Consider the following 22,468-nt stretch of genomic DNA (forward strand, 5'->3'; position numbering starts at 1 on the left):
AGTCATTGCCAGCACACGATGTTAACTCCTTTTTTGTTACTAGGCAAATGGACTTTTAGCATAGATTATATTATAATGTCCATGTTAACAATGAGTCACTGTCCACATCAACACAAAAGTTCAAGACTAAAATTGGAAATTGGTTTTAGTCCTGAATTTTCATATTGACGTGCACAATGACTCATCGTTAACATAAATGTTATATTATATATAACATTATAATATAGTTCATACTGAAAGTTTGTTTGTCACGTAAAAAAAGAGTTATGACTCATAACACTTTATTTTTATTTTATGTCGTTTGAAATAGTTATTTCAATTTATCACATATAGTTATTTTTCTCATATTCTCACAACTTTATCACATATATCTTATATATAAATATGAGGATGACCCATATCTTTTTTCTTTATTTTCTCAAGTTAGTATCCAGTATGTTTATCTTTGTTTAGACTCATCGTCATTGTTTCCCTTATATGTTCATATAAAATAGATGTTTTACATGATGATGAAAAAAAAGAGAGTAAAAGATTAGTGAAAGGAATAGATAAGTACTACCTAAAACATTTTTTGAATAAAGCTTACTTACCATGTTATAAACCTATTCAAGTTGTACAATACAAATTCTATGTACCAAGTTTGAAAAAAATATAATTAATTATGGTTTTAATGATAAGCCCATGAAGATATATTATAGATTGTACAATTCAAAATATGTTTCTAAATTATATAATCTAGAAATATATTATGAATTGTACAATTTCAGGTTGTGTAGTCCAAAAACTTGAATTATATTTTTATATATAAAAAATGTATTTTAGATTGTACAATAACATGTTTATGAATTTTACAATATAAAAATCTAAAACATTGGACATTTTAGACTTTTCCAACACATGGAGGTACATGAAGAAACCATGGGCATGGAGGAAGAAATAACCCTCTACATGTTGATGAATGATGATTCCAATTTTAAAATAACATATAACAAGTCCAAATTAACATGATTTAGAAGAATCATTAATGGGTTGGAGTTTAAGTAGTTGGACTAAATAAATTTTGAAGTCCATTTTCTTTACTATTAATGTTAGGCAAATTCTCTCTGCATCTCCATACATTTCCCTTCCACCTCCATACTTTTGTTTGAATTCCAACAATACTCCTTTATGTTGGAGAGCGTGGTGTCTTTTTCTTCATTTTCAAGTGGTGATGGTTGCTTGTGGTGGCTAGTGGCAAACATTGGTGGTTGAGATAAGTTTTGTTGTGTTTTCATTCATTTTTTTCATTTTTTTGGAAGTCACAAAATCCAGAAAAAGAACCAGAGAAGTACAAAAATGGATTAAAAAACTTTGCACTGAGAAACGTCGGATACAATGAATATTCTCGTTAACTCTCTCATACACGCTTAAATGATAGAACTGTCATCTCTTAAATGTTGCGACTAGATAAGAATAGAAGTATTGCAGCTAGAAAAGAGGTATGGAGGTGCATATGAGGTTATTTAAAAAGGGATTAGAGTTATTTAGTTTTTTTTAAAAGGTTACAACCGACTTTTCACAATTAATATGAAGATGCAGGGGGAGGTACGAAGGTGGAGGAAGAATTTTCCTTAATGTTAAGTAGAGGATGTTGGTCTTAGCCCACGATTCATCACTTTACTATTATAATTTGTTCATATCTTTACTTGACGTGGGATTTCTAACACATTTCCTGATATCGAAGACATCGAGTCTGATAATAGTATGGGACTCAATGACGGGTGACACAATAGGCCGAACTAATCTTAATGGCTCATATATCATATTAAAGTGATGATATTTAAGTTAATTCAACCTTACAAAAACTAATTTAATAAGATGAAGTTTAGACTCACTTATATATTATAATTTTGCTATATCTCTTTTCGATGTGAGTTTTTCAATACACATCCCTAATATCGAGGATATCGAGCATTCACGTTGAAGACATCTAGCATGGGAATACTATGGTGAAATTTGTTGTTCCATTAATTATCATTATGGTTGGAAAACATAAAACAATTAAAGTGATCTAGGCTACTTAAAAAACATGCAATATTTAAATAAAAAGAAATTACAGGTAGCAAAATGGGTCAATCTGACCATTTTTTGACCAAGTCCATCATTGGCCCGTCAACCTCTTTTTAAATGTTGTTTTTAAAAAAAAAAATCAGTTTTGTTTTTTTAAAATTTGTTATATATATTAAAAACACATTTAATCATATGAATATTGTGTACGATTGTAATTGATTAATTAGTGTCTCTAATAAGTTAAATTAAAATAAAAATCGTATTTGTAAGTGTTAAGAATTTTCTCACCTTTGTTGTTACCATTGTTCAAATAATTTCATGCTTTTGAAATGCTGAAATCTTAATCCATTGGGATTTGCATAAAAAGTCCTATGTAGTTCTTGCCTACATTATGAGAACTGGTGCATGTACCCTTGTTATGCAGTGACATAATTATGTGTAGGTTTATATTTTTATTATTTTAAGAAAAATTAAATTAAAAATAATAAGAGACAAACACTATTTGATAATATTAATTTAAGATATAAGATATATTTTAGTTCTCTTCTTCAAACAAGTGTAAAAACTAGATGCTTTTATAAGGGGGAGGAGACAGTTATGTAAAAATAAAGTGAAAATCTAGAAAAGTAAGGATGGTTTTATAGCATTATACAATTATATCGAACCCAATGATAACTAATTTTGTATACTTAAAATAAGAAACAAAAGAATGTTCAATGAATATGTTCCCAAGCTCCATGCACGACCTCATCATTTATGAAGGGGCGCAAAGACCACATTTGGCAGTAGCTTTCTAATTCTTCTAATGACATCCTCAGATCTAAAGCAGACACAATCTTTTCCTGCAAGAATAGGCAAACATTTTAAGGATTCTTCATATTCACTCACTTTAAGCTCACAAAAACACATCATTCATTACCTGCATCAAATAGTCTTGCTTTACCATGCTATATATGAAAGCCATCACCATGGCCAAATGTGTGATATCAGGACTTTGAGAATCAGACAAAGCATCCTTTTCCTCCTGAGTAAAGGTGTAATTGCTGTTTTAGTAAGCAGGAATTCCATAATTTCCACTACTGTATTTATATCATGCAAATGATTCTTGAATTTAGTGGAGTACAACTTCCCAACCAAGAAGAGAAAGAGGTCAGTGACCTTGGTAGAGGAGCAAATAACAAATTCTATGAAACAAGTATAATAACAAGCTTCACATAACACTCAATCAGCATTGCAATTCCAATAAGAAGTATCAACTGTTGGGGTTGCTTTTTCTTGGGGGAAGGGGAGAGCAGGGGAAGAAACTCAATCAAAGGAACATATGGAGAAAAAAGTTAGCAATTAAATTAGAAATTCTTCCAAAATAAGTAATAACATTACCAAATCATTATAGGTTGCTTGCTCATTTAATTCAACATCAAAATCCAGATCAGAGAAGGCTAATAGTTTTCCATCTGTAGTCTGAATAGCACTTGTTACATCCCCCAATAGACCTTCAAGTTCATCAAGTATTTCCTTAGCTGCAAAACATACATGACTAGTTAAATGCCAAACTAACTGCATGCTTATGAATGATTAATTTTTGGAATTAAAAATTTCTCTCAGAACTAGTTAAAATAAGCAATTACTTTTTAAAATAGCCTAAAGGTATATACTAAAACAAAGAAGGCAAGATCACCATGAAGGTTATAACATTAAGTTTACAACCCAAGAAATTTTATTTACAACACACAGTTGATATGAACTTTTAAATTAATGATGGCCAAACACAACGTTAGTATCTACAACAAAATATTTTCATAGAGGAGCTAGAAAGAAGCCCATTACTGATTAAGTAATGCAAATTAGAAAGCAATATTGACTAAATGAAAATAAGTTTCCTCCAAGTTGGAAATACATCTTCGTAAATTTACATTTTATTTGGATAGGGCATTTTAACGAGTTTCTTTTCCAATCTTCAAAAGATAAATACATATTCAAGTCTATCATAGGATGTATACGCTTATGGAAGCATAGCAGTCATGGATCAATTATTAAAAACACGAGGCCATACCTTTTCTTATATGGTTACAGAGTCCACGTGTGCATGAGTGAACTTCCGTATGCATATTTTGCCATATTAAAACAGTTGTATAGTCAGCAGCAGAATAAATAGCAATAAATTAATAAGTAGAATTCAATCGGAGAATTGATAACAAAAGATTGTACAATGCATATTAAAGCAAATATTTTTTTGGAACAAAGACACATAAAAGAATTAGAGAGAAGCTGAATAAGTGAGAAAAGCAGACAGGATAAATGTAAATAAACAAAATTGCAAGCTGATAGCAAACACTGATACTCGAATTTTATTATGTAAAGATAAAAAATACAAAAAAGAATACCAAACTTCTACATACATAAAACTATTTAGTACTCATAGCAGCAAACCATTAAGAGTCTTGAAGAGCTTATTTTACAGTTTTGGATTTGATTGAGTCACTTGTGGAGTTGCAGGAACAATAGGATTAGGAAGAAATATTTCAGGAATATAGGTAGAAACCAAAGGGGAATTAATGTGGAAGTGGTTGAAAAAAGATGTGGATATCGAAACTATGCTCATTAAAAATGTCATCTTTAGAAATAAAGATTCTGCCAGTTGAAGATAAACACATATATCCTTTATGACTGGCAGAATACCCCAAACCAAACTGATCTTGAAGACAATGCTTTGCTAAATTTTCAAAATAAATAAAAAATAGGAAAATTTAATGAGAACAGAATTCATGAATAAAAAGAGTAACTATTGTAAAACTGCATGAGTATAGTTTTGTAAAAAGTTATGAAATAATCTAATATTAACTTAATACTGCACTCAAAGAAAATCAATCTGTCATACTCCTGTTTAGTAGAATAAAGAAGATTCATTGGTAACACAGTATTGGTTCACTTTTAAAATATCAGACTCTAATAAAGAACAACATTCTCAATACATCATACTAAATTAAAAGGGTTAAGAAAAATAAATGTACTTATGAGTCACTAAGCCCATGTTGAGTCTAGAGATATACCCTAATAATGGAATGAGACAACCAATCCCAATAAAAAATAAAGAGCAGTACTTACAGTTTGTTAAACTCTGGATACTGTTGTTGAGCTTCCTACATCCAGAACTTATATAGGCTTTAACTCTCTTAGTTTCATTAGCCACAATTATCTTCTCCACTAATTTAGAATTCATATCTATAGGAGGCCTCCTAATAAACTCTGCACAATTAAAGTTAAAAGTTATAAAATAAGGAGGCGTTTTGTTCCATGGAATCCTTTTGCATTCCGGAAAAATGAAAGTACAAATCTTTATTCCTATGTTTGTTAGAAAGCTGGATACATTTGTTTGTACAATTTTTATATGCATGATAGAAGTTACTTTGTAACCTCCATTATAAAGTCCATTATTTTATTTTATTACTTTAATTAATTTAGAATTTAAAAAGTATTATCAGAAATATGAAAGCTAACCAAACATATTTTAGATATGTAGGAATAACTTTCCAATTATAACATTCCTGTGTAGACTTCGTTCCGGGGAATGATAAATCATGACTTGAAGCAAACGCCCCCGAAAGTGAATAATAAGCAATATCATTAGTTTACAGTAACACGTGCTAAAAAAATTCTGTATAATTACCAAGCGCTTGTTGAAATCCAGACAGCAGCTTGCTTCCAGCAATTCCCAACTCATCAATCTTTGCAATCCTATCATAGGGTAGCTGTTGAGAAATAAAAATTTATACAGATATATTATGTGATAAAGAGAATACAAAATATATTTTTTTTTCTTTCTATGTATACATATATGAGTGAGTATGTATGTGTTAGGGAACCAAGATTGTTAAAAAGAATAAAATAAGAAAACTGATAGAAAGTCTGGTATTATTGATGATCATAGGGAAATATTAAGGAAACAGTCCCACTGCCACAGAGCAATGCTCCTTGTCCATAGCAAACTAACAGATTATCCCTCTTTATATATGAGTGAGTGTGTTATGTTATGTGTTAAAAGAACCAATTTTCTTATAAAGGAAAGGAATAGGAAAACTGATGGTATTATTATTGATGATTAAAGGAAAGGGAAAGTTTCCCACTGCCAAGAGCAATGCTCCTCCAGAGAGCTAACACTCCCTGTCCATAACAAACTAACAGATTATCCCCTCTTTCTCTCTCTACTCAATCCCTCATACCCAATTTCCCTTACACAATTGGCATTTCTGATGTACCCCTTTGCACCTATTTTTTCTTCTTTCATGACCTTAGTAACACAAGGGGTTTTATCAATCTAGAGATCAATTTGATTTATTGATTCATGTGAATGAAATAATTACTCAGTATGAAGTAGTTCCAACCTAACAAGAATAATCCTTCACGCAAATTTATAATTTTGAAGGGTTAGCATCCGTCAAGGAAAACATATAATTTATTTACTTCACACACAAATATAACTACCACATATAGACCAATGATTTTTTGCACAGAAAATACAAAAAGCTAACAACTTGCAAGATTAGCAATTACCCTGTCATGAAAGCTCCGAATTTTTGAAAAATTTCTTCCTCCAATTCAGAAAGTGATTTGCCTTCCCTGCTTTCCATTCTGCAATTTATATGAAAAGAGTAGAAATCAATAAAAATAAATTGCATAATAGAAGAGAGATCTTAGTAGATGAACTCATTGAAAAACATATTTTAAAAGGCTAAAATACTGACCACTAGTTAAAAAGCTTGAATATCAAATTGCAATACTGACTTAATTAAGTATACGCATTTCCATGACTTGTCATAAAATTGCAACATCACATGGTTTTTTATAATTGTTAGATATTATTAGATATAATTAGATATTATTTGATATTATGAGATATTATAGATATTGTTAGATATCTCATATTTATGTAATGGGCTTAGCCCATATGTTTCTTTTTCCTATATAAACATAACTCTATGTGTTCAATATACACAAGGGATTTACCATATTCTTTCTTTTCCTTTAACATGGTATCAGAGCATAAGGTTAGAGTTTAGGGTTTAGGGTTCAATTTTTATGGGTGAATCCACTATTCACTGGAATTTTCCAGCCACCACCCCCACTGTCTCGTCGTACCCGCCTCCGGACCTTCGCCGGAACTTCGCCGGACCTTCACCGGAACTTCGCCGGACCTTCGCCGGAGCCGCCGCCGGAATCGCTGTCGGAGCCTTCATCTTTGTTGCTCCCGCCAATTAACCGGTGACTGGATTTGTCCTTATCTTTTATGGCTTCTTCCGCTTCCGCTGCCACTATGGCTTCTTCTTCAGTCATTATGCCGGATTCATCTATTTATACTAATTACGTCAATGTTCATCTTTCCATTGACAAATTGGATGGAACCAATTATGACACTTGGGCATCAGATATTAAATTATGGCTTAAGAGTCAAGGTTATGTTGATCATCTTACTCATCCTACTCTTGCTGAAAATGACGTTGTTCGTTGGTCGAAAATTGATGCTCAATTATGCATTGTTATCAAATCGACCATTCACTCATCTTTAAAACAAATTTTTCGTACCTATGAAACATGTTCAGAAGTTTAGGAACAAGCAAAATTATTATACACCAATGATACTCAACGTCTTTATGGTGTGTGTCAAAATCTTCTCACAATTGTTGCTCCCAAACGTCTTGATGGTACAATGGCAGAATATCTAGGTAAACTTCATGCTTTTCTTCATGATTTTAATGAGTTATTACCTCCTGCCTCTACTCCTTCTCAAGAACTAGAACAAAGATCCAAGTTCTTCATGTTATTGGGTTTACATGGTCTTCCTGATGATTATTCTCATGTTCGTGATCAAATTTTGGGATCTCCTATTGTGCCCAATTTTACTTCCACTTGTTCTACCCTTTTGCGCATGCCAGGTAAACACACCGCTGATATAACGTCTCATGTTGATGACTCTTCTGCTTTAGTATCTCAGCATAATGATCGTACTCGCCCTCACAAGTCGGGCAAAGGGCGTCACAAGTGTGACCATTGTGGCAGACTTGGCCACAAAATTGACAAATGTTATGCCTTACATGGTCGTCCTCCTAGATCTGTTGCGGTTGCTCAAATTGCCCCTGTGCAACCTTCTACCATGGACCATACTTCAATTGATACCCCAAGCCAGCCTGCTATTTTCAATGAATTTCTTAAATGGTATGAGGATCGTTAGAACCCTAGTTCCACGGTTTCTGTTGCACATTCAGGTACATCTTTTGTTGGCCTCACTCACTCCACTTCCCATGGCCCTTGGGTTCTAGATTCAGGTGCCACTGATCACATTACTGGTAATAAATCTTTTTTCTCTTCCCTATCTACTACGGGTTATTTACCTTCAGTTACCATGGCCAATGGATATAGGGTACCATCACATGGTGTTGGTACTATTAATCTTTTTTCATCTTTATCTATTGATAATGTTCTTTATGTCCCTGGGCCTCCATTTAACTTATTATCCATTAGTCGTCTCACTCGTTCCCTTGACTGTGTTATTTCTTTTACCAAAGATTCTGTTACTTTACAGGACCGAAGTTCGGGACAGATGATTGGCACCGGATGTGAGTCTCATGGACTTTATCAACTACAGATCTCTGCACATGTTGGCACAATTATGGATTCTCCATCTCTCATTCATGCTCGGTTGGGTCATCCTAGTCTTGCCAAGATGCAACAACTTGTTCCAAGTTTGTCTAATGTGTCTACTTTATCATGTGAGTCGTGTCAGTTAGGGAAACACATTCGTAGTTCTTTTCCTCGTAGTGTCTCACAACGTGCTTCATCTCCTTTTGCCTTAGTTCACTCTGACATTTGGGGACCAAGTCGTATTAAGTCTAATTTAGGATTTCAGTATTTGGTTACTTTTATTGATGATTATTCAAGATGTACTTGGGTATTTTTAATGAAAAACCGTTCTGAGTTGTTTTCTATATTTCAAATATTTTACAATGAAATTAAAAATCAATTTGGAATTTCCATCCGAATTTTGCGCAGTGATAATGGACGTGAGTATCTTTCTCATTTTTTTAAAAATTTTATGGCTTCTCATGGTATTCTTCATCAAACTTCATGTGCTTATACACCTCAACAAAATGGGGTAGCTGAGCGCAAGAATAGACATCTTGTTGAAACAACTCGTACTATTTTAATCCATGGTGATGTTCCTCAGCGTTTGTGGGGTGATGCTGTTCTTAGTGCATGTTATCTCATTAATCGCATGCCATCTTCAGTTTTAGATAACAAAATTCCTCATTCTATTTTATTTCCACATGACCCTCTCCACTCTTTACCTCCCAAAGTTTTTGGGTCCACATGTTTTGTTCATAATTTTAGTCCTGGTCTTGATAAATTATCTCCTAAGTCACACAAATGTGTCTTTTTAGGGTTCACTAGATCACAAAAAGGATATAAATGTTTCTCACCGTCTTTAAACCGTTATTTTATTTCAGCAGATGTCACCTTCAGTGAATCTTCCCTTTACTTTAAGTCTTGTCCTTCTCCTTCAATTTCTTCATCTAATCAAGTTAATATTCCTCTTGTTGTGCCTAGTGCACCTAACAATTCACCACCGCCGCCAACTCTTCAGGTTTATAGTCGTCGTCAACCGTCTCATCGTCCATCAGCAGACTCTATTCTGGTGCCAACACCTCATCCCCCTCCGGCTCCTATAGTTGAACCTCCGACTGTTGAACCTGATCTTCCTATTGCTATCCGTAAAGGTATACGTTCTACTCGTAATCCCTCTCCACATTATACTGCTTTGAGTTATCATAGACTATCTCAACCCTTTTATACCTGCCTTTCGTCTATTTCTTCTGTATCCATTCCAAAATCTGTAGGTGATGCCTTAGCCCATCCTGGTTGGCGTCAGGCCATGCTTGATGAAATGAATGCGCTTCAGAATAATGGAACTTGGGAACTTGTTCCTTTACCATCTAGGAAATCTGTTGTTGGTTGCAGGTGGATTTTTGCTATCAAAGTTGGTCCTGATGGTACTATTGATCGTCTCAAAGCTCGTCTTGTGGCTAAGGGTTATACCCAAATTTTTGGTTTAGACTATGGTGATACTTTTTCTCCAGTAGCAAAGATGGCCTCTGTTCGCTTATTCATAGCTATGGCTGCTCTTCAACAATGGCCTCTTTATCAACTGGATGTTAAAAATGCTTTTCTTAATGGGGATTTGCAGGAAGAAATTTATATGGAGCAACCTCCCGGTTTTGTTGCTCAGGGGGAGTCTTCTGGATTGGTATGTCGTCTTCGCAAATCCTTATATGGCCTCAAGCAGTCTCCTAGGGCTTGGTTTGGAAAATTTAGCAATGTTGTTCAACAATTTGGTATGACTCGCAGTGAAGGCGATCATTCAGTTTTTTATCGTCACTCGAGTGCTGGGTGTATCTATCTTGTAGTATATGTTGATGACATTGTTCTTACAGGCAGTGATCACCATGGCATCTCACAAGTAAAACAACACCTTTGTCAACACTTTCAGACCAAAGATCTTGGCAAACTCAGATATTTCTTGGGGATTGAGGTAGCACAATCCAATACTGGTATTGTTATCTCTCAAAGAAAATACGCATTAGATATTTTGGAGGAAATTGGGTTGATGAATTCGAAATCTGTTGATACTCCCATGGATCCCAACGTCAAGCTTCTACCCAATCAGGGGGAGCCTCTTTCAGATCCTGAGAAGTACAGGAGATTAGTTGGAAGATTGAACTATCTCACTGTTACTCGTCCTGATATTTCCTTTGCAGTCAGTGTGGTGAGTCAATTTCTTAATTCTCCATGTGAAGATCATTGGAATGCAGTCATTCGTATAGTGAAGTACATTAAAGGCTCTCCTGGAAAAGGTTTGTTATATGGTCATAATAACCATACTAAAGTCGTTTGTTATTCAAATGCTGATTGGGCAGGATCTCCATCTGATAGAAGGTCAACTTCTGGTTATTGTGTCTCCATTGGTGATAACTTGATCTCTTGGAAGAGCAAGAAACAAAGTGTTGTGGCAAGATCTAGTGCAGAAGCAGAATATAGAGCTATGGCCTCGGCTACTTGTGAGCTTATTTGGCTTAAACAGTTACTTAAAGAATTGCAATTTGGAGAGGTTACTCAAATGACACTGATATGTGATAATCAGGCTGCTCTTCATATTAGCTCAAATCCAGTTTTTCATGAAAGGACAAAACATATTGAGATTGATTGTCATTTCATTCGAGAAAAGATTATATCAGGAGATATCAAGACTGAGTTTGTTAATTCAAATAATCAATTAACAGATATTTTTACTAAACCCTTACGAGGACCTAGGATTGATTACATTTGTAACAAGCTGGGTACATATGATCTATATGCACCAGCTTGAGGGGGAGTGTTAGATATTATTAGATATAATTAGATATTATTTGATATTATGAGATATTATAGATATTGTTAGATATCTCATATTTATGTAATGGGCTTAGCCCATATGTTTCTTTTTCCTATATAAACATAACCCTATGTGTTCAATATACACAAGGGATTTACCCTATTCTTTCTTTTCCTTTAACAATAATCAATAAGAAATTGCAATGACCAGAGAATTGAGGGCTTACCTCAGTAAGACCAGAGGCAAGCAAAAGTGAGTGAAAGGACAACGGTGATAATGAGATTACTGAGTTAGACGGCCATGCAAAGACTCCAACAAAACCTAACAGAGTCAAAGACCAAATAATGTGAAATGAAAAAGAAAAAGCATTGCAACTAGAAATATACTGGAGATGATTTTTTTGAATTCCAAAATTCCACAAAATTAAATGTTGTTGAGGAATCAAATACCAAGAAACAAAGGAGTTAATCATTATGGGAAATGGAGTTATAAATGGGGAGGCTACTGAGAATAAATCAACAAAGAACTTGGTGGAGGATATATATCTAGTTAAATCAGAAAAGGTATTTAAAAAAAAAGAAAATATAACTGCGAATTGGTTGTACAAGAGGTGCATGTTGTGGATGAAGTACTAAAGCTCCAGGTGGACACCATTGTCAAGGAGAAGAAACAACCCATAATGAAGGAGCAAGTTCTGATAAGGGATGATGAGGTGTCACAAGGGGATGCAGGAAGATATGATCTAGAAAATCAATTTGTTGTGCAAGGAGAGGAGGATCAAAATTATTGCAACAAAAAATGGTATGTGTTTTAAAAATAACCAGTAAAGCCTTCAACTTATAACCCCTTGTAATTAATTCTCAAAACTAAATCTACAAGGATTAGTAGCCACAAATTTCAATTTTAGGCAAACTATTTGCCAAAATTAAAATTACAGGGGTTATCTGTCACATTGAGAGCCCAATGCTATTGAGTAATCCATGCAGTCATCCTCACCTACTGAAACAAGGTTACTGTTGTTTGTCACACATTGAAGTTATAGGTAGACTATTTACCAAAGTTAAAACTACAACAATTAACTGTTACATATTTAGAGTTTAAAAAATTTAATTGAAACTCTGAAACCATGAACTATTTGCCAAGGAGGCCCAAGTTAACTTGAGTAATATTCATTTTTACCAACGTTTACTAATAACTGTTAGTATGCAAAAAAGTGTGCAACAGATAGCCTGCGAATAGGACTACCCCAAGGATTCCATTCTCAAGATTTAAGTGGCCTACTTCTTGATCTTAGGTAAAACTTCCACATCTCATTCTTGGCAAACAAGTAAAGCGTACGAATAAATAACTCAAACTCACGAGCATCTAAACCATACGAACAATCTCGTTGTCAAATTAAAACTAATCAAACCAAGCCACACGCATTCTCAAGGCAAAAATGGAAGATGCCAATGTAGTCCTGTTGACCAAGCTCTTATGAAATGAGAGTGAAAATCACTTTGACAAAGAAGGGCATCTCATACGAGTGCAAGCAAGAAGACTTGGAAGCTTAAAGCTTTCTCCTTCTAGAGATGAATCCGGTTCACAAATGATACCAATTTTGATTCATAATGCAAGACCCTTAAATGTAGCAGGTAGTAGAACTGTAGAAGGTAAACATAAGAGGAAAAACAAGAAAGAATCAGACACAGAAATAACCTGATTCAATTGAAGTGTTAACGAACTTCAATCTACGTTCATGGAAGGAAGAATTCACTATAATCTAAGATTATAACTTTCACATTTTCTCTCCTAACAAACTCTCACTCAACTACAACTCAAAAGTTAGTCTCAACTGAAGATCCAAAGATCCTATTTATACAGCAATAACATTATAACTAACATGACAATCTTTCCCACAATCATCCTTATTCCCTAAACTCTAGTACATATATATATATATATATATATATGACATCTATATAACCCACAAGAGCTTGATTGACAAGAAGCCACAGCAAACAAAACAAAATGTTTAAGAGAAAAAGGCTATGACTTTGATCGCAGCTCGAGGAGGAAGCTTTCTAACCACTTGCGAGCGTCGCGCGTGACGGCGGAGTCCAGCGAGGCTCCGTTCGCGTTCCAACTCCGGTTAGGTTTCCAGCTTTGCGCTTCAATGGCGATTTCAAGAATTAAGCTTTTTCAAAATTTTAAGAATTAAAATAAGCTATTTTAAATTTTAAGAATAAAAAAGTATATTTATTTTAAATAATAAAAACTAAAAGTATAATTAAAATAATTGTGTGTCCAAATAGTAATCTAAAAATCTTATAGTTTCAATTTTATTATTTAAAATTTTGAAATAACCATTATTAATAAAAAAACTATAGTAGAGATCGTATTCAGATTAAAATTTAGATCTTATAGAAATTTTGCATTCAGATATGCATGACCTAAAACCTTAAATTTTAAATAAAAAATAAATCATAAAAGATTCTTAAAAACATTATTAATTAAATAAAATATTAATACATAAAGATCTTATAGCACCAACCATAAATAATTTTTTTTTTAATTTAAGTTATTAAAAAATTTAAAAATCCATAATAAACCATTTTCTTTATCATTCAAGCAGTCAAATAACAAATAGTTTAAACCAAAGAGTTCTCATACCACTTTGATGAGAAATTCAACATAATAAAATAATAACTCAACAAAAACAATAAACTGCGGATAATAATTTTCTAACTTGTAAGAATCTGTGAGGAACAATAACAAATAATGGCAACAACAAAAAAAATGTTGAAAACACTATTGCAGTGTAAGAGAAATTTCTTACTTCTCAAATATCTGAACCGCCAGATTGAAATACCACACGTTATAAACCTGTTGACAAAATTTCAACCCAATCCAACGACATCAGCGGTGGTCGGAAGTTGTTGGACGACATGAACACAAACACAAAAATATGTATCATCTCTATAATGTAGACCACAAATATACGAATTTATATATTATATAATTATGAATTATATAAATTAACAATAAAAATTTATGTACACAATCAGTTTTCTTTTATAGGAAAAAAATATTTTTCATGACTAATTCAGAAGGATTTGTTCCTTATTTTTATAATCATAATAAAATTTTATATAATAAGTTTAAATTTTTAAAAATTAATATATTTTTTTTAAAATTGTGTTATAATAGTTAATACTTTTAAATTTAACACTTTCCCTATACGTATATTATTAGTGTCGTTCAAGTGTTAACCTCTAATACACATGTTCAACAACATGAACATGCTATCTAAGAGGTGTCCGAACATTAGGATTTAGGTTAACTTTTGGAAGTTCTTTATGTATGAATAAGACATAGTGTGTGGGCGCAATTATAACTCAATATAAAGGAATCTGGATCGGGTTGGAACGGGTCGGGTCGGGTCGGTCCGATAATCATTGCAGGAAGGTATCGGAAATATAATACGATGAGATTGGATCAGTGAGTGTAAGAAATTTTTTTGCAATATGACCCAATCACCAATAATTAAACAATAAATAAAAAATAAATAAATAAATTCTGTAACCTGACGAACACAATAAAAGGAGCTACTCTTGCAGTTCCAAATCCTTTTTTTCCCTTTCTTTTGGGTTTCCCTAATCAACGATTCGGGCTGTGCTGTGTTCTGCATCAATTGTTCATTGTAAGTTCTCTCTCGTTCCTCGTTCGCAATCTCCGCTTCTTCAATTGCTTTAATCTTTTAACGCTTTCATTTTCGTATGCGTTCGATGTGGCTTCTTCCGATTCAATATTGGGTTTCTCTCGTCGCGTAATCCCTTCAATTCCCCAATTCTTTATGCAGTTGGGAATTCGGGAACAATCAATAATTGGATATTTTTAACTTTTGGTTTTATTTCTCCATACTGGTGAATTGTGCTTCTCGTAACCCTAATTTTAGTTTTGCTGAGGAGATTGTTTTAATGCTGCTTTGTGTCCTATCGGATTGGGTACTTTTCTTGTTTTTCAATTAATCTTGTTTTTTGTGTAATTGGCACCGACAGAACGACCATTCCAGGAAATACTCGTTGCAATTGGTTATTCTGCTGTTGTTGTTGAAACAACAATGCGGGGGTATGACAATGAAGGAGATGTAAGCATTCCTGACTTTGTAGGGTTTAAGTCAACATTTCCCATTGTACTTTTATTTGTTCAATTACTGCCTTCCCTTCTGTCTTTTGAGTTTTAGGCAGCATCTTTTGCCTGATGATAATTTCTATTTGATGGAACCACAGGAATATGATGATTATTACGAAGATGAAGGACAGGATGAGTATGAAGAGGAGGGTGAGCAAGAGTATGGAGAAGAGGAAATGGAGCCTAGGAAACCTTCAAAGGAAGAAACTGAGTACCTTGAGTTTAGGCAGAAGCTGAAAGAATCAATTAGAAAGCAGATGAAGAAGGAGGGTAGTGGTAGTAGTACATCGCGCCTGGATGCCACAGACCGAAGGAAGAATAAGCTTCCTTATGATAAGTGAGTCTTGCAACCATATTTTCACCAACAACTTTTTACATGAGTGCTTTGAGGAAGTCTCGAGCTAAAATATCCTATTTTGATTGGGGCTTTGGTTCAAGAATCCAATTTTTTGTTCTTTTTGTAAGTTCGATTGTACCTTCTCTCTTTAGCGCTGCCCTTTGGGGGCATGACAACCTTGATCTGATTAATAAAGTCGCTTCTTTATTAGAGAAAACTATATGAAATCAGTTGCTAGAGGGAGGGACATAATTTCATTTTCTTATTCGATTAATTTTTATTTTTATTTGTTTTCAACAATATCTGGAAGATTTTTTGTGTTGGGAGGCTAGTTACTGCCTAGCCACCATTCTTTTCACTTTTTTCTACATCTGGATAGATTTTTTCATTATCTTATAAAAGGTAAGATGCTCAGCCGAATGCACACAATCCTTAAGTTTGTTCTTTAACTGAGCATTTACTTTTTATATTGATTATGTGTGATCATTTTTTTTAGTGTAATATCTGAGTTTAATCTTGCATAGTCTAATATTTGTGTACGGTTTTTAAGGTATCTGTTATTTCATTTATGCAAATTGTGATTTGGGGCTTAAGGTGTTATTGTTTTCTTTTGGCTTGTTTGTGTGTTATTATTATACATGCTCTTTATTGATGAACATTGAGTTTGCTTGGCATGCTGTCTTGGTTAGTTGAATTTTGCTTATTGAAATAGTGAAAATATTATCTCCTTCTTTTGTTGCAGTTATGGTTCCTTTTTTGGTCCATCTCAACCAGTTATTGCACAGAGAGTAATCCAGGAGAGCAAGTCATTGCTGGAAAACCAGCATTTGGCATCTAAGGTTCCTAACCCTCATCATGCTGTAAGTTTTCAGAGTCTCTGTTTCAGTTTCAGTGTTCCTTCATTAGAACTTCTGTATAATATTATTGATCTTCATTTTGTAAATTCCTTTATTTTTTTGAAGGGATATTGAACATTTTAAAACTGACTATTTGGGATCTTATAGCAATTAGCACCTTATTTCCCATTTAGCAATGTGACAAAAAATTGAAAGAGGCTATAAAGCAATAAAAACAGTTGTATAAGAAACTTGACCTGTTTATTATTTAAATGTTTTCCCTTTCCAGTTTCGCATGCCCTCTTTTGAGTAGAGGAATACCTTGGTAAGGTGTAGTGTTTGATGTAGTGGATTTATCAATGTAGTAAATTTATACTTTAATGCCAAACTCCCAATGTTGTACTCCTTATTGTGACCTGGGAAGCTCCCTTGGCCGTGATTCATATTGTATAAGACTAAACTGAAATCTGTAAAGCAGCGTGAAGCATCCCCAAAAGGATAGTGTAGCATATCAAAGTGACCTATATGCCAAACATAAGAATTACGAAGCAAAAATAATTTCTATTACATCCATTGGGTACTAGATGATAGAAGTACTCAAATTGGACAAGAGGTTGGCCTTGCCATTGAAGACTGAAAAAGGGCTTAGCTTGAACTCGTAAATCCACTAGTTGACCTAATTATTAGCTTAAACATCAGGCCAGGGTATTGTAACATATTTCATCCTATAAATGATATATCTAATTTAATTATTGTCATCTATGTTTTTCAATAGTGAATACTCATCCGAATAGATATCCCGAGAAACGTGTGTTGCTGTATGACCAAAACCACTTATTGCCATGCCAAAAGTTTAAGTTGTTAGTAGAGGCTCAACTCACATACATGTAAACATCTTGCATCAGGTGTGGTCCCTTCCATAAATTTTTTGATTGAATCTGGCCCATAGAGCAAACATATACCCTCGTGGTCCTTTGGGCATTATCATTTCATGTCAAACTTTGAACCTACACTTGCTCTGATGCCAGATGATATGACAAAGAGCACATATCAGCTTGCCAAAAGCATAAGCTGGCAGGTGCAAATATAGCACCCTGCATTAGATACCCTTTCCTATTTAAGCCGTTGGGTATGGGCTAGGGCATTAGGTTGAAACCTGACCCATAGATTTAATGTACTCTCCTGACCCTTTGGGCATGCCAATTACAAATTTAAACCCCACCATATGCTTCAAAGTGTTGTAAATGCACCTAAACCTTTTGATTTTTAACATGATATGAAAGTGGAGTGTTAGATCTTTTACATCTACTCTTGGAGAAGGGTTTGCCACTTCTTGGAAATTAGATTGTCTAGCATTGCTTCGCAATGTTTAGATAAGTCAGCACAGTATCTCTTTTCCTCTTTGTGCTTATTTAAATGACATATACCATTTGTCTTGTGTTTTTTGGTTTTATACTTGTAATTGTAACTTGATTTATTATTTATTATTTCTAACTTTAAATCCTAAAGCTTAAGCGGGGAAGGTTAGAATATATTTAGAGTATCTTAATGTCAGAACTTACTTATTCTGGAGTACATTAGTAATCAAATTGCAGAACCTTGTGAATTGTTTCTTTATTCTATTATATCTTCTGTTTATCTCTCCTTAATTTAATTAGGTTATTTTTCTTATTGTATGTAGATTTAGTCTTGTACCAGTTATACTAGTACTTGACCTAATGATTAGTATAAATAAGATTTAGTTAGGGCATTCTAACGTATTACTGTCAATCAATATCAATATCTAGTTAGTGTAATTGTTGTTATCTATCATAATGTTAAAATGAATTTTGCTCTAATACTGCGAATATGCAGTAGTTAGATGATTTTTAATTTATTTTTCTCCTGGAGTATCTTTTGAATGTTGCTTCCTTCTGCAGAAGAAAAACCAGAATAAAGCACCTAGTGGTGGTTCAAAGTCTTCATCTCATAATCCGCCACCCAAAGTCAGCGAGGTCTTGTTTCTATCTGTTACACTTTGCATGTAACTTTGTGGTTTAACTTGTATGCTGTAGATGATTATTTTTCTTTTTTATACAGGTGCAAGTTAAAGCCCAGAAACGCAAGGATACTAGAGATTACTCGTTTCTTTTATCTGATGACGCGGAGCTTCCAGCAGCTTCTAAAGCTCCCCCACCTCAGAATATGCATATACGAAATTCTGGTATATTGCTCTTGGCTATCTGTTTATATGGTGTTGATTGTTGGATTAAAACATGTTATTGTAATTAAGGAAACTTATACAGGATTTTTGCTGATGTTGAAGAGGGACGACCAGCTCAAGTTCCAGCAAGGAGTAAAGTGCCTCTAAGCAATGGCAGCAAGCATGTTCGTACAAGTCATGAGGAACGAAACCTAGGTTCTGGGGCTGGCCGTATGCCTCCTAAATCAGGATCTGGTTATAAGACTAGTTCAACCAGTAAACCTAGTATGGCATCAGCTGACTCTAGGAAACAGCTTGGTAACAACAGTGGTCATGGACCAGGCCGGCCAGTTGGGTCAAATGGCATGTCTTCAAAGATGTCTGTTGGTAGCACTGGGAACAAGTCTTCAACACCTGGTATAAAAAACCCTGTTAATGGTATGCCAAAATCACTCCCTTTAAAGACTCATCCACCTCCGAGGCAGAGTGTGGAGCAAAGAATTCCAAGGCAGAGTTTTGAACAAGGAAATCCTCGGCAGAGCTTGGAACAAAGAATTCCAAGGCAGGGCATGGAACAAAGAATTCCAAGGCAGGGCATGGAACAAAGAATTCCAAGGCAGGGCATGGAACAAAGAATTCCAAGGCAGGGCATGGATCAAAGAATTCCAAGGCAGGGCATGGATCAAAGAATTCCAAGGCAGGGCATGGAACAAAGAATTCCAAGGCAGAGCATGGATCAAAGAATTCCAAGGCAGAGCATGGATCAAAGAATTCCAAGGCAGAGCATGGATCAAAGAATTCCAAGGCAGAGCATGGATCAAAGAAAAGACGTACGAGAACTAAGTAGGCCTAAAATGATGCCAAAACAACCAGTGGCATCATCAAAACCACAGGTATGATGCTATATATTTTTGTTTACTTACACATGGGTCCCTTATATTGTGGACTTTTACCTTATATTTAAAATGCTCACTTGTTTTGCAGATAAATAGGCCACTTAAACAAAATTCAATGCATACTGCTTCACAAGATCATCGTCCCAAGCCTAAGGTTGGGAGACGACCCTTTGATGATGAGGAGGACGAAATGGATATCAGTAACATGATCAGATCAATGTTTAAGTGAGATTTTTGTTTTTCAGATTGATATGCAGATAACATTGAGTTTTTACGAATGAGCTTTTAATAATCTTTTGTTGGACCATTTGCAGCTACAACCCCAAGAAGTTTGTTGACGATGATGACGATGATGATATGGAGGCAGGTTTTGATGAAATCATGAGGGAAGAAAGGATGAGGTTTGTTTCTTTCTGATTAAAACTGAAAAATATGATTTCTTAAAGTGTTCAGTCTTGATTTTAGTTGTTCATTAAATTTAACTGAAGCTAATGCAAAGTTTTTCTTCTCCTCATTTTGTGTTCAAAAGTTGGCCTTACAAGAAACTCCTCACACTTCATGATGCTCACTTTACATTCTTTTCTTCGCATCAAACTAAATGCATGCGTCAAATACTTTGGTTTCAAATTCATTTTACTACATAACTGTTATAAATCTTACTGTTGTAATTTATGCATATGATTCCTGAATGACGTTGCTTCATAACAAGTAGTTGTCTGGGTTGTCGATGATTTTGTGTAATGCGCTTGCAGTGCCAAAATTGCTAGAAAGGAGGACGAGGAGCAACTTAGATTAATTGAGGAGGAAGAGGAAAGAGAGAGAAGAAGACGAATGGCGAAGTTGAAGAAACGGAAGCTTGGTGAGTAGCAGTTATAGTATTAACACCAAGACCATCGTTTGGCTTCGGAAACATGTCATTGTTTTTGGCATAATGAAAATTCCCTTTTTCCAAGGGTAGTTTAATCATGAGATTAAATTATTCAATTCATCAATGAGAAGATAGAAAAATATTTGCCCTCACATTCAGCTTGTTTCAATTTGAATTACATGGAAAATATATACCAATGTGTAAACCGAGTTTCGTTTTTAGTCGAAGGGCTGTGGTAGGGGTTGCATTATAAGATTTGACCTTTGCACATTGATTGACAGTCATTATACCCAGTGGATTGATTGGAAAGTGAGAGATTTTCAACATTCTGCTTTATTTATCATTCTCTGCTTCATAATCTTCCTATTTTTTTTGTACAAAGATGACACTAAGGTTCCAAGTTTGGATTTTGTACAGACTATCAAATTCCTGCAACTAGGCCTTTTTTTTCTTCGATAAAATTCAAACAAGGTTTCTGGTCTTTTTAAACGTTTGGATAGAAACAGAGTATAAGGAAATATATAGCAAGGAAAAACAATATAATTTTAAATTTTGCAGATTTTTAGTAAAAATAGAGAGGAACATTATTTTTGCGAAATTAGCGGAAAGGCTGGAATGAATTGTGTAACTTGTAAAGTTATAGTATATTTTTTAAAGTAATTGATTTTAGATGAGAAAATACTATAATTATATATAATTTATTTGTCACATACAAAGAAGTGTTGAGGAATTCTTTCATTTTCTTTCTTACATATAGGCATATGGTGAAGATCTTTTATATTCAGTGATAATATCTTAAATGTATATGGTAAAAAAGTGGTCTGCCGTTCAATATAATATTTACTTTGTAAGTACTTTTCACTAAATCTTATTATAACTAAGCAAATTTCATTGTAATATTTACTTTGTATTTTATGTTTCTCTTTTACCTAATATTACTTTGACCTTTCCTAATGTAACTAACGTTATTGATTTTAAAACGCAAGCTAGGCAAATGGGTGATAAGATCTTAGTTTATGTGTAAAGAAGTGTGGAAAATAGATGATAAGATCTTAGTTTATGTGTAAAGAAGGGGAGAGTTTCACAAGGTCAAAAAGAGCTTTGGTGGCCTTGTTAAGTTGGGTTCTGAAAAGTGATTTGTAAAAGTTGTGGCTCAAGTAAATGGATTGAGCCACTAAACGTATAATATAATAGGAAAATGATTTTTTTGACACCCAATCTCCAGATTACACACTTTTTTTTAAGTGTTGAATTAAGGTATTTTTGTAAAATAATAAGATATAAGATGAGTATCATTTAGAGCATTGGTGTCAAATTATCACTATTCAATATAATATATAATTTTACCCTTATTTTTCGTCTGTACATTGAGCACCCTACCTTTAACTTTCACAACTGGAGCAACTCCCACTTCCAACTTCCAGTTCCGCAACACCATCTCACTTTCAGTACCACAACACCTTATCAGTGCCACAACACCTCCATGTCAACTGTCACTGTTACTTTCATAGTCTAAACATAACAAAATTTATTATGAATTTTAAAAAATTTGTTTTTAATTTTTATAATATAATAAAAATTTACACAATAATTTAAGTTTTAAAAAATTGATGTATTTTTTTTTTTAAATTATGTTAGAATCTTATTATAATTATTAAAAATTTGACAAATATTTTGAGTTACGTATCTTACAAGTATCAACGTAT

At 33.9% G+C, this 22,468-nt stretch overlaps 2 protein-coding genes across 13 annotated transcripts; one reads left to right on the plus strand and one right to left on the minus strand.

Annotated features, from left to right (window-relative positions):
* Positions 1-2,550: 2,550 nt before the first annotated feature.
* On the minus strand, positions 2,551-13,842 carry LOC137808681 (uncharacterized). 11 transcript variants are annotated; one of them, XM_090299892.1, is made up of 10 exons: positions 13,539-13,653; positions 12,830-13,113; positions 11,697-11,791; positions 6,601-6,678; positions 5,717-5,798; positions 5,155-5,295; positions 4,103-4,144; positions 3,430-3,569; positions 2,969-3,073; positions 2,551-2,891 (listed from the first exon to the last, which is right to left on the minus strand). In XM_090299892.1, exons 6-10 carry the CDS (start codon positions 5,267-5,269, stop codon positions 2,763-2,765), a joined length of 531 nt encoding a protein of 176 aa, XP_090156018.1. In that variant the 5' UTR covers positions 5,270-5,295; positions 5,717-5,798; positions 6,601-6,678; positions 11,697-11,791; positions 12,830-13,113; positions 13,539-13,653; the 3' UTR covers positions 2,551-2,762. The 11 variants fall into 11 exon arrangements, with proteins under 11 accessions (XP_090156018.1, XP_090156013.1, XP_090156017.1 ...); XM_090299887.1 differs by lacking the exon at positions 12,830-13,113 and having other exon boundaries at positions 5,717-5,784; XM_090299891.1 differs by lacking the exon at positions 12,830-13,113.
* A 989-nt stretch (positions 13,843-14,831) lies between these two features.
* Positions 14,832-21,086, plus strand: LOC137808682 (uncharacterized). Of its 2 annotated transcripts, XM_090299900.1 has the most exons (11): positions 15,108-15,152; positions 15,312-15,375; positions 15,511-15,599; positions 15,742-15,980; positions 16,723-16,840; positions 18,736-18,810; positions 18,896-19,019; positions 19,122-19,891; positions 19,983-20,119; positions 20,209-20,295; positions 20,647-21,086. In XM_090299900.1, exons 3-11 carry the CDS (start codon positions 15,573-15,575, stop codon positions 20,759-20,761), a joined length of 1,692 nt encoding a protein of 563 aa, XP_090156026.1. In that variant the 5' UTR covers positions 15,108-15,152; positions 15,312-15,375; positions 15,511-15,572; the 3' UTR covers positions 20,762-21,086. The 2 variants fall into 2 exon arrangements, with proteins under 2 accessions (XP_068466029.1, XP_090156026.1); XM_068609928.1 differs by lacking the exon at positions 15,312-15,375 and having other exon boundaries at positions 14,832-15,152.
* Positions 21,087-22,468: the final 1,382 nt, after the last annotated feature.

Source organism: Phaseolus vulgaris, chromosome 3 (assembly GCF_051622355.1).
Source record: "Phaseolus vulgaris cultivar YP4 chromosome 3, ASM5162235v1, whole genome shotgun sequence".
NCBI classification, from domain to species: Eukaryota; Viridiplantae; Streptophyta; class Magnoliopsida; order Fabales; family Fabaceae; genus Phaseolus; species Phaseolus vulgaris.